This window comes from Entelurus aequoreus, linkage group LG05, assembly GCF_033978785.1.
Source record: "Entelurus aequoreus isolate RoL-2023_Sb linkage group LG05, RoL_Eaeq_v1.1, whole genome shotgun sequence".
Taxonomy (NCBI): domain Eukaryota; kingdom Metazoa; phylum Chordata; class Actinopteri; order Syngnathiformes; family Syngnathidae; genus Entelurus; species Entelurus aequoreus.
The window spans coordinates 48,881,708-48,895,232 of record NC_084735.1 but is presented as its reverse complement, the minus strand read 5'-3'; the positions used below and the strand labels follow the sequence as shown (position 1 = coordinate 48,895,232).

At 38.5% G+C, this 13,525-nt stretch overlaps 1 protein-coding gene across 1 annotated transcript in view; it reads left to right on the top strand.

The window, feature by feature from the left end:
- LOC133649945 (uncharacterized) overlaps positions 1-13,525 on the top strand; it is a 333,671-nt gene that overhangs the window by 256,936 nt on the left and 63,210 nt on the right. Inside the window, exons 5-9 of the mRNA XM_062046662.1 lie at positions 84-125; positions 184-355; positions 7,499-7,684; positions 7,783-7,915; positions 9,522-9,619. Coding sequence (XP_061902646.1) covers positions 84-125; positions 184-355; positions 7,499-7,684; positions 7,783-7,915; positions 9,522-9,619 — 631 coding nt within the window. The remainder of the gene's footprint in view (positions 1-83; positions 126-183; positions 356-7,498; positions 7,685-7,782; positions 7,916-9,521; positions 9,620-13,525) is intronic.

The window sequence follows — 13,525 nt, the reverse complement described above, 5'->3', positions numbered from 1 at the left end:
AAAAATGTAATTTAACGTATCGAGTGTGTGTTTCAGCAGCTAACTCCGATTTAACAGAAACTCAACCTTCTCTTGTTTCACAGCAAGATGTCCTGGGAAATAAAAACCACCCTAAGAAATAAGAGGTAAATAACCCAGGAGGATGAAAAGCAATGTTAAATGTTGAACTTTCTTTCTGTCCAGACACCCATTGTTCCCCCTGCTGGCTTTGCTGTTTGAGAAATGTGAGCAGGCGACACAAGGATCTGAGTGCATCACGTCCGCCAGCTTTGATGTCGACATTGAAAACTTTGTTCACCAGCAGGAGCGGGATCATAAACCCTTCTTCAGTGAAGACCCAGAATTAGACAACTTGGTAGGTAAACAAATGTAATAATTCACTGTGTTGAAAATGCTACCATACTGTAGAGATGTACGGCTTGCAGTAGCAAGAAGGTTGTGGGTTTGAATCTGAGCTCTGGCTGCATTGTTCAGTGCCTTGATTCAAATTCACGATAACTCTGTAGTTTGATATTGACGGACTGCTTTATCGTTCCTAATCGACAAATGGGATTTCTTCCATTTGTTTGCTGTTATATATATATAAATATATATATATATATATATATATATATATATATATATATATATATATATATATATATATATATATATATATATATATATATATATATATATATATATATATATATATATATATATATGTGTGTGTGTGTACATATATATATATATATATATATATATATATATATATATATATATATATATATATATATATATATATATATATATATATATATATATATATATATATATATATGTACACACACACACACATATATATATTATATATATATATATATATATATATATATATATATATATATATATATATATATATATATATGTGTGTGTGTGTACATATATATATATATATATATATATATATATATATATATATATATATATATATATATATATATGTGTGTGTGTGTGTGTACATATATATATATATATATATATATATATATATATATATATATATATATATATATATATATATATATACCGTAATTTCCGGACTATAAGCCGCACCTGACTATAAGCCGCACCAGCTAAATTTAGGGGAAAATACAGATTGCTCCATATATAAGCCGCACCCGACTATAAGCCGCAGGGTTTTGATGTGTAATTACCGTATTATATAGGGGTTCCTGCTACCACGGAGGGGATTGTCGGGACAGAGATGACTGTTTGGGAACACAAAGCGTCCCATTTATTAACAATAAATCTTTCAATCATTCAATCAAACTTTCACATCTTTGACATGGCGAACAGCATTCGTGCAGAGTACAAATAATACAACGGTGCAAAGTAATACAAAGTGCTCGCATGTACGTTATCAAAATAACCAGCCTACCGGTATATGAAAAGTCAGTCTTTAATCATTGTGTCATCGTCTTCCTCCTGCGTACTAAAACCACCGAAATCCTCTTCGTCTGTGTCGGAGAAGAACAGGCCGTATTTAAGCCGCACCGTTGTATAAGCCGCAGGGACCAGAACGAGGGGAAAAAGTAGCGGCTTATAGTCCGGAAATTACGGTACATATATGTATATACATATACAGTATGTATGTATAAATAGCTGTAAAAATCTTCTGTACAGTATCAGGTACACCATTATGACAGACCACGTAATGGAATGGAGTGTTATATTGTTTTACTGAATGGAACACCAAGGATGTACATGAAAAAAAATACATAGGTGTGAATGCCTTGGAGCATTCACACAATAAAGAATGTGGGTTTTTCAATATTAACTGTGAACGATAAAACACTGAATACTAACAACATATGAACGTAGCGCCTCTTTGACTTCTCAGACCACCTCCTCGATCAACATCTTTTACAATCAAGCAAAACACAACAAAAATGCAACAAACACGGTGAAATATGACCACAAAGGGTAAGAAGCACATACATACATACAATTCTGCAGAACTTTGTTGTAGAAATCTGCTTCCGCCTCTGTCCCTGACTTAGTTTACACTGCAGGCCAAAGTGCCCAAATCTGATTTTTTTTGTATCTGATTTTTTTTAGCTAACTGTATACACTGCAAGTAAAATGTGATCTTTATCAGACTCCAGTGTAAACGCGCACAGGCCCCATTGTGGCATCGACATCACTCGCATGCGCATTTGCTCACAGAAACAGGATGTTGTGATGAAGTATACACTTCCGCAGGCGGGGTGCGTTTTTCCCTGCGTACACTAAAGACTTCGCTCGCCCATAGTTGACGAAAAAGAGGCACATACATTCAGTTCGCATTGCCGTTTAGACTGAAGTCGCATTTCAAAATATCAGATTCCAATCGGATAGATGACCTCCTGATGTAGCCTGAATCTGAGTGATGAGACTTGAAGCACTTTGGAGCGTTTTGACTGGAAAAAATAAATCAAAATCTGATCTGTGTCACTTGAGAGCAAAAACATCAGATTTGGTGTGCAGTGTAAACGGGCTCCTGACACCAGCGTTTTAGGCTGCTTTGTGCCTCGTCTACCCCGAGCAGCTGTGATTTAGATTACTATAATAACCCGTATATATCACTCAAAAGCACAAATTCCAACCATGGGAGAACTTTCTATCGTTCATGACTTACGGTAATTTAAAAACGACACCGCGCATTGTAATGGCGGCTACAATTTCAATGTTAAAGGTTAAAAAAAGATCATTTGGAAACGTCCGTTGGCTGTATGTTGCCTTAGTAATAATAATAACAATAATAGTAATCATATTAAACACAGATAGGGAAAAGTGTGTTCCGATCAAACGATTGGAGGTAAAACTTCACTTTCAAAAGACAGACACCAAAATGTACCACATTTGCTATTTTCGTAGTTAGGACAGCAGGCCAACAAAGACTGAATGAACGGTTAATTAACCCTGCATCTGTTTGTTTTGTGAGGCAAAGTACAGGCATATCTCCCGGGGGGTACTCTTTCTTATACAGGGTGGGAATGCCATTATGGACCTGAGTGGGTGCGATGGAAACAAAAGTTACCAGTCCCTTCTCTAGTTATTAAGATCTCAGAGCTAAATTAGCTGATTTATTTACTCCCTCTTTGGAACATAACATTTTTTTGTTTATTCTGTCATACGTGAGATTGATTTTGAAGTCTTTACTAAGAATGTTATGTTTCTGATGCTTAGACTAATGCTATTAAGGAGAAACACTCAGGTATATTTTATTTAGAGCTGAATAAGAAATTACAATGTTAGAAGACTAGAGATTCTGGGACTGTTTTAGGATATTTTGTCTCAAAACATTTAATGGACATTTTAGCTGAGGGCAGCTAAAATGGACATTTTAGATATATTCATAATTTCTGCCGTTTTATTATTACTGGGGCTGTCAAATGATTAAAATATTAAATGACCATTTATCACATTTTGTCTGTAGTTAACTCGTAATTAATAGTGATTAATCACAGCTCAATTAGTTGTTTTTTCATCTTTAATAAGTGTACCTTAAACAAATATATAGTGTTACACTAATAAAGTGGGACTGGACAATTTGTTTGCTTTATGTAAATGTTTGTGTATTAAACATGATGCCTTTTAATCAGCTCAACACAAAACGGACATAAACACTCAGAAACACTTTCACACACACTATTTCTCATCGAAAACAAACACACTCTCTCCTGACACAGGATCATTTTGAAAAAAAACATACTTTAAATGACGATGAAAAACATTACCTGTAATTACCAGAACGTTTTTTAACATTACACAACAAGCTGATGCACGATTGTAGCCATGTTGGTGCGACTATGGTTACAACAGTGTTTGCTACTTAATCCTGCATGAGATAATTGTGTAGCAATTGAGCAAATTTAAGCTTCTTAGAAGACGTTACTTCCACAATATATCCTACAAGCACTTGTAACAAATGGCTGAGTCGGCATATTTTAAGGTGAAGTAGACCTACAATCAAATTGTCAAACGTTTGGGCCTTAGCCTTTTAACTAGATGATTAACGTCGTTGATGCAGATGAAAAACTAAACTAATATGTAAGAATTTTAGGAACTGTACCTAATTGTTCTCTTATTTCAGTGCCACAAAATAACTCAGCACTGAAATGAGGCATCATAATCTACTAGGCCTGGTCGATATATAAAATTACAATCTCAGATTTAATCCACAAAAATTGTATTTACATTTGTTTTCCCATTTTTTCCGTACTTTTTAAAGAAACCAATGAGTACAAATGACAGAGATAATTCAGAACAAGTTTTTTGTTTTTTTTTAATCTAAAACTAGTAGTTTAAAATGATACTGCATACACTGTATCTTACTCTTAGCAACATTATCATTTGAATAATGTTGTTCGTTTTAGACCAGGGGCCGTACTTATCAAGCTTCTTAGAATTACTCCTAAGAAGTCTGCTAAGAGTTGACTTAAGAGTAAATAAATTCTTCGCTGAAAGCTGCACTTAAAAGTTAGTTATCAAGCGTCTTACTCACACTTTCAGCGAAGTGTAGGACTGAATCTTAAGTGTCACACTCAGAGCTGAATTACGACATTACTATGTGCCGTAAACGGAAGTTTAGGTGACGTCATTTCTGTGTCCATAGAAATGACCAATCACGGAATGGGATCCGTTGTCTAAGAATAAAGAAATATCTTGGAAATATTTAAGTGGACAATGGGAGTGTATATTTTGACAATAAACTACAAAATAATACAAAACAAACTAGTCCCCGCCGGCACTCACGCTACCGCTCCCTCTCTTCTATCGCCCACACACTCACTGACGTCACTCACCTCACGGCCACACACATACGCTACTGTCATAACATTTTCTTTCCAATTCATTAATTAGGCAACTAATTTGAAACTGGTGTGGGTGACTCTATATATTCTAGCCCACTGCAGACACATGCAGAAATCAACAAGGAATCGAAAAGTATTAAATCTGTGACAAAAATAATATCCGCTCTGTCTAAACGATACCGTTTGATCAGCTGCTCGTCATCAAAAAAAAAACAACATTGTTCCGTTCCCTGAACGTTCGCGCACGTCTCTCTCGCCTCAGTGCCATCCCCTGCTGGCAACTCCTAACCACTTAAGACACCTCTGAAGGTCTCTTAAATATCGTGGAGAGTAGGAGTGATTCTTAGACTTAAGAACGTTGATAAAAAGCTTTTATTCTTAAGTTTGAGAGTAGGACTAAATTTCGCAAATTCTCAGGACTTAAGTGTAAAATGGCACTCTAAGAAGCTTGATAAGTACGGCCCCAGATATAAATTGTACTTTTTATGGACTAATTTTCAAATAAATAAATGAAGAGCTTCCTCTAGGAAGCAATACATCCGTCTTGAATTAAATACTTCTGTTAACAAGGGGCGGCGTGGCGAAGTTGGTAGAGTGGCCGTGCCAGCAATCGGACGGTTGCTGGTTTCTGGGGTTCAATCCCCACCTTCTACCATCCTAGTCACGTCCGTTGTGTCCTTGGGCAAGACACTTCACCCTTGCTCCTGATGGCTGCTGGTTAGCGCCTTGCATGGCAGCTCCCGCCATCAGTGTGTGAATGTGTGTGTGAATGGGTGAATGTGGAAATACTGTCAAAGCGCTTTGAGTACCTTGAAGGTAGAAAAGTGCTATACAAGTATAACCTATTTATCATTTATTTATAACAAAAGTAAATAATAATCTCCAACATTGAGATTAGTAAAGTACTAACGTAAAACTTCTGTCTTTAATAAAATACTTCTATAAATTAAATGTAGTATCATACATTGTATGCAAATAAATAATCAAGTAAAACATCAAGAGGACTATAATTTTAGTAAGTGGATAAAGTAAATGGAGGCTTTTCATTCACACATGTTGGCGGTGTGCAGAGCAAATGCTTTAGTAGCTGCATTTCTATTACCCATAAAAATGCACAAAACTTGAAATTGGAAGAAATGTGTAATGGAAACACCCACATTTTGAAAAACCTCTCAAATATCGCTAAAACATATTTGCGCTCTAATGAGGTGGTTTTTGAGACGTTTCAATATTTAAGTTTTTCGCAAAAGCATGATGTTTACACTTTTTATGCATTTAGAGGGCACCTAAACACCAAACCGGCGGGGCACCATTGCTGGACAACTAGAGCAGACGGGTTGTTTTGGTCTCGCTTCCGTTCGGTCGGCCGTGGTTGAAGAAAATACCCCAATATTTGGGTACAAATGCAATTTGGTTGTCAGAATGTCATACAGGACCATTTTGTAAATGTTTACTGAACTGAAAGTCATGGATTGGCTCAAAACTAAAAATAGTAAGAATTAGGTGAACATTTTGAAAGTATTTGCAATAATATTGCAAACAAGGTACAATTACTAATCGATAACATAAATAAGTTAACATAGTATACTCATAACATAACATGTGTTTGTTTACCACTTCAGCTGACAATGCTGTTCTCTTTTTCTGGTACAATGCGACCCCAGCTCATTGTTCAACGTTCTCAAGTCAGCAAAATAAATTCATATTCAGCCAGTAGTTGCAACTTGATGCTCCTGTCCTCACCTACAGACAAGCTCTTCCAGCAGACATTGAAGCCAAATATCCCGTAAAACTGCCTGAGCCAAAATACTTGTCCTCTTCCTTCTTAATCTTCACCGCGCAATAAGTTTGTTCAAAAAATGTTGAGTTTGATTGCACACAATCCTTGAAAATTCCGTAAACATCATGACGTCATGATCTCATGCGAGTCAAATTGCATTCACATTAGCAATTGCATTTTTTTTAAACGTGAACGGCTACCAAAAAGATCAGATTTGACAAAAAAATAAAAATTCGACATCCGACCCTGCAGTGTGAACGTAGCCTTAAATGTCAACTTACTGTCCAGCTTTGCTCACGCAGGACTGCTTGTATTGGAGACTTTAGATGCAAACCAATATTATCCGATAGTTGTTTTTTTGGTGATATCAGATCGGGACACTCCTAATATATACATGTATGTATATATGATGGTAGCATAAAGTGACGCGCAAATCCTGTATGTCTCGCGTCTCTTTAGATATGGCTCACACTAAAGGCTCAGCAATGTGGAGATGTGTTATTGATGAGGCAGGGGTTGAATATGAAGTCCATCAAAAAGTTGTTCTGCCAGAAGTTAAATATTGTTGCGGCGAAGATACAGTAGCGCCAAGATTAGCAACAGTGTTGTTGTTAGCATTGTCACCCTTATTCCGGAATCGGAAGTCCCGCTTGGTGAATATCTTTATCGATCACAATATAATATTAGAAATAATACAAACACTGAGCTGTAATACATATAGAACATGAGTAAGACTTCATATAAGACTTAATTTAGGCCAAAAATATGTATGATATGCTTTAAAAAATGTGATTATAGTAGAAGATAGTATTTTAAGCACGACATGGCGGGGAAGTGCAGAAGTACTTTGCTGGTTACGGTTTGCCTCTGTCACCTTCAGATGGTCAAAGCCATTCAAGTGTTGCGGATCCACCTGCTGGAGCTGGAGAAGGTCAATGAACTCTGTAAGGATTTCTGCAACCGCTACATAACGTGCCTCAAAACCAAGATGCACAGTGACAACCTTCTCCGTAACGACCTGGCGGGGCCCTACTCTCCGACGCACACCAGCCTCAGCATGCAGCAGGTCAGTCGTGGGTAAAGTCCTCTCCTGGACACACCTTGACACCCAGCTGTGGGCACAGCATATAATGACTGCGGCGTCTTTCTCTCCGGTCCCCCAAGGAATTAATTCAGACCTCTCCGTCCATGACGTCCGTGTCCAACTCTGTCAACTCTTCAGGGATTGTGACGCCCAGTGCAGGTCTGCAGCAGGGCAGCGTTTCCATGACCACCATAAACTCTCAAGTGGTATCAGGTAAGGATTTGCACCAGCGTATTCAAATCAAGGCATTTGTTAACGATACACAGTCCCGTCTCCATAAAATCTCCTGCCACTGCAGTCAGTGTGATAAAACTCAGTAAATGAGTACTTTATACCAGATCATTTTAAAACTTACATTCATGTGTTTTTCCTATGCCAGTGGTAATGTTTTATTATCTGTTTATGCAAATGAGGCCTCTGTAATTTCATTAGTGCCTTTAATTAGACTAGTAAATTAGTGCACATATATATTTTTTCGGACTGTTCACATTGTCGCTGTCCATTGAAAAGAACACTAAGCTATCAGATACATGGGAGAAAAAATATTTGGTCATATGGACTAATACTTTAATCCAGAGGTCTTCAACATGGGGTCCGCAAAGGTACTGCATGGGGGTCGTGAATGTTTGGTTGATTAGACTTTAAAAAAAAACATTTTTTCATATTCGCCACACAATTTTTTTCATAAATTTAAATGTCTTTACACATTATCATTGATCCAACAGAGGTTTAAAATAAAAACATGAATTAATCTTTATTTGATTATATCCATGTTAGCATTTAAGACAGCTCGCAATTAGTTAGCGAACTTGTCAGTTCGCGATTTAAGCACCAGTTGTCGGCTAGCGATTAGCGCGTCATTTGTTGGCTAGCGATTAACGGGCTAGTTTTCAGCTATTGATTAACGCGCTAATAGTTGACTAGTGGTTAGCACGTCAGTTGTCAGCAAGCGATCACCATTTGCCAGTTAGCGATTTAAGCCCAAGTTGTCGACAAACGATTACCGCGTTAGTGTTTAGCTAGTGATCCATCCATTCATTTTCTACCGCTTGTCCTTTTTGGGGTCGCGGGGGTTGCTGGAGCCTATCTCATCTGCAATCAGGCGGAAGGCGGGGTACACCCTGGACAAGTCGCCACCTCATCGCAGGGTCAACACAGATAGACAACAGTCACACTCACATTCACACACTAGGGCCAATTTAGTGTTGCCAATCAACCTATCCCCAGGTGCATGTCTTTGGAGGTGGGAGGAAGCCGGAGTACCCGGAGGGAACCCACGCAGTCACGGGGAGAACATGCAAACTCCACACAGAAAGATCCTGAGCCCGGGATTGAACTCAGGACCTTCGTATTGTGAGGCACATGCACTAACCCTTATTCCACCGTGCTGCCCTCAGCTAGTGATTAATGCGCCAATTGTTGGTTGGTTGAGCTGACATTCAGCCCATTGAAAAAAAACACATTTGAAGTTACCTCATAAATGGTATGAGAACAAAGCAAAGCAGTAGTCGGAGTTCTGTGTTATGTGACAGTAGTAATTATCCTTCATGGGGTGCATAGCTGACAAACCCTTTTAATGTCAAACCTGTACAGTGAAATGTTAATCCCGCCCTCTGGAAATATATTTTAACCTCAAATAAATCAATGCCGCAGCCTTTGATCGCCTGACACAGAAGAGCTGAAACAGATGGTGAAGGGAAGGGTCTCGATCAATGCTAATTAATCTCACAGCGAAAACATGTGTTTTCTTTCACACTAGGAATTCAGTAATTGTTTGCTGAAGCCATTTGATTCTCATGTTGGTAATTCATCACATTAGGTGGGGCGCTGTACCAGCCAGTTGCCATGGTGGCGTCACAGGGGCAAGTGTTAGCGCAGGCTTTGCCACCGGGAACCATTCAGATCCAGAACGCACAGGTAAAACTGCACAAAAAACACCTTCTCATGTTATTGTTATGAAAATGACCCCAAAGTGTCTTTTCCACATTGGCAGTTCTGATAATTCAATTTTGACCAATTGAGGATCATCATTATTGTGATTAACATTGAGGCAAAATACAAGTTTTATGATTACCATTGCATCCAAATGTATTCAACCCTTTCATAAATGTCATATTACAAGGTCAGATTTGCTCATATTACAAGGTCAGATTTGCACATAATTTATGTCAGAGAATGACAATAATGCAATAATGCAAATACTCTTAATGATAACTGCCACTTTTCTTATTAGAAATAAAAAATGAAAGACTCAAAAAAAAAGCACACAAATTATTAATGATTAATTTTATTGTACAATGAACACTGGCAAAAATAAAAGTGTTTTTTCCATTTGCAGTAATGCACTACGATAAAAGAAAAACTTTGCAGCTCAGTTGTCAAAATGTTACTGTAGGAAAAACAGTGGTACCATTTTTCCACAGTAATGCACTGTAAAAACAGACTAGATCTTGTGGTTAAAAAAACTGAAAGTTAAGTCGCCAGAATTTTACAGTTAGACTGACAGTGGTTTTGTTTTTTTAATCATTATAATATAAAGTAATGCACTGTAAAAACAATGACTGTAGATTTTTCAGTTAAAAAAACCCCAAACCTGGCAGTTCAGTCGCCAGAATTTTACTGTTTTTCAATTCACAGTACTTTGGTTAAAAGACAGCATTAATAGATTTTACATTAAAAAACTGGTATTTCTGTCACCAGAATTTTACAGTAAAATTAACAGTGTTACCGTTTTTCGACATACAGTAGTTTGGTTGAAGAACAACTGTAGCTTTTTACTTTAAAAAACTGGCAGCTCAGTCGCATGAAATGTTCCGTAAATATAACAGTAATACCGTGTTTCCATTTACAGTAATGTGCTGTAAAAACAACTGTATATTTTATGTAAAAAAAAATTAAAAAAACAACTACACGCTTATTCGCCAGAATTTACCTGTAAAAAAAACTATGGTACTGTTTTACCATTTACAGTAATGCACTGTAAAAAAAAAAAAAGACTGTCGATTTTACGGTAGCCAGAATTTTACGGTAAAAATAACAGTGGTACTGTTTTTCATTTTTTACAGTAATTCAGTTAATTCAGTTACATTAAAAAACTGGCAGCATAGTCACCAGAATTGTACTATAAAACTAACACTGGTATTGTTTTTTCCATTTACAATAATATACTGTAAAAAAACAAAAAAACAATTTAAAAGCCAAAGTAAATTTTACAGTAAAATGTTTTTCACAGTTTTATGGTTAAAATTGTTCGCAGGATTTTGACCCCAAAAAATAAAGACAAAACACATTTTAGAAAGACAATAATTATAGTTTTAAATGCAAAAACAACTATGTGAAATACATATAAATCACAAATGAAATTGATAAATTAACACTTTATTTCAGTTTCACAAGGGGTGCTCGATACATATTGAACAATAAACTATCAGGCCAATATGAGGAATTATAACGTCATACGCAGGGGTCCCCAAACTTTTTGACTCCAGGGCCGCATTGGGGTAAAACAATTTGGCTGGGGGCCGCGCTACATATATATATATATATATATGTATATATATATATATATATATATATATATATATATATATATATATATATATATATATATATACACACACACATATATATATGTGTGTGTATATATATATATATATATATATATATATATATATATATATACACACACATATATATATATGTGTGTGTGTGTGTGTGTGTATATATATATATATATATATATATATATATATATAATATGTAAATGTGTGTGTGTGTGTGTGTGTGTGTATATATGTATATGTAAATGTGTATATATGTGTGTGTATATATGTATATGTCTATGTATATGTATTTGTCCATGTATATATATATATGTATATGTGTATATATGTATATATATGTGTATATATGTATATATATGTATATATGTATATATGTCTATATGTGTGTATATATATATATTTTTTTGTTGTTTTTTTGTTGAAAGGACTAGTTGGTACAATCCCTGGGGACTCTGCATGGCAGGGGCGTCCTCCTCCCTGAGCCAGGCTTGCACCTGACCGCATACCTAAATGAGGCTAACTGACACTGATGGGAGGCTTTTCCACCATTGGGACACATCTTCAGTTGTGTGCCCCAGCGTCACGGGGTGTTTCGGCCCGGCTTACCACAAGACACCCTCTGCCGAGGAAGGGCCCACCCCAGGGTGATCAAATCCCTGGGTGTGTGTGTCCCATTAGGTGTTAGCCTTAGCAGCCCAGCTGGTGTCACTCCTCCTCAACCACAACCAATGGCTCGTCCTCTCTGCTGTGTTGGCCAACTCTTTAATGGCCTGTCTGTGAGCCTGCCCCCTGACTCCAACCTCCCTAAGGAGCTTTGCTGTTGTGTTTGCTGCAAAGCCCCTACAGCCCACCTCCACTGGGCGCACCCTTACCCTCCAGCCTCTGTCCTCTGCCTCAGCTGCAAGGTTGGAGTACCGCAGCTTCTTGCGTTCATACGCTTCTTCGATGGCATCCTCCCACGGAACTGTCAGTTCAAAAATATAGACTGTATGGCAGGTTTCAGACCATAGGACGATGTCTGGACGCAGGGTGGTCGTTGCGATCGCCGGGGGGAAAATGAGCCTCTGATCTAAGTCGACTCGCATCTGCCAGTCCCTGGCTGCATTCAATGGGCTTAGATCAGGATTTGAAGGTCTCGTCTTCAGCTTTTCCCCCTCCTGAACAAACGCTGGTAGGTGTCGGCACACATCCTGGTTGTTGATGGGTTGGGCATTGATGGATATCCTCCTGCACTCAAGTTTGTCAGCTAGACATCTGAGGACCTGGTTATGTCTCCACGTATATCTGCCTTGAGTGAGGCTGGTTCTACAGCCAACCATTATGTGCTTGAGTGTTGCTGGGGTTGTACACAGGGGACAGGATGGGTCCTTTCCAAACCATTGTTGTAGGTTTATGGGAGATGGTAGCGTATCATATGTTGCTCGAACGATGAAACTCAGCCTGTTGGATTCCATGCCCCAAAGTTCGCTCCACGTGAGTTTTTTCTTTTCAACACCCTCCCACCTTGTCCAGCGGCCCTGTTTGGCTTGTGTTGCGGCTTTGGAACGTCTGGTTGTTTCCTCCTGACGACGCACTTCCTCTACAACCATAGTTCGACGTTCGGTTGCAGATGCCTTTTGCCAGAGAGGAGTTACGGTTCCAAGGCTAAAGCCTCCTCTGCCTTCTTGGACATGGCCCACTACGTCACGATGGAGCAAGGCTGATTTGGCCTGTAGCACAGCTGTGACTGGGGTCCACTTCCACCCTGTAATGAGGCAAGGAGCGGCGGCTCTCACTACAGGGTCCCGGGAGTCAGTGAGGGACATCTCCAGCCTCACCTTGGCACATTTGAACTCTTCGACCCGGCTAGAAATTGGCAGCGACAGGGCTCCGTTGCTGTAGAGTCCAACGCTGCTGAAGCACTTTGGAAGTCCGAGCCACTTCCTTACATGCGAGTTCACTATTCTTTCCAAGCGAGTAGCATGGCATATTGAGACCTCATACATAGTTAACGGCCACCGGAGTCTGGGTAGCAACCCAAACTGCAGGCACCAGAGCTTCAGTTTCCCTGGTAGTGCAGTGCTATTAATCTGCCTGAGGCCGTTAGCCGTGTCCTGCCGCAGTTGTTCAAGTTGCTGGGTGTCTCTGAGATCTGCATTATACCATCTTCAGAGGCTCTTGATGGGCTTCTCTAGGAGTCTTGGAATTGGTTCCTCGCTGATGTGGAACCGCTCACCTGTTAGTTGGCCTTTTATGATGGAGATGCTGCGTGACTTGCTTG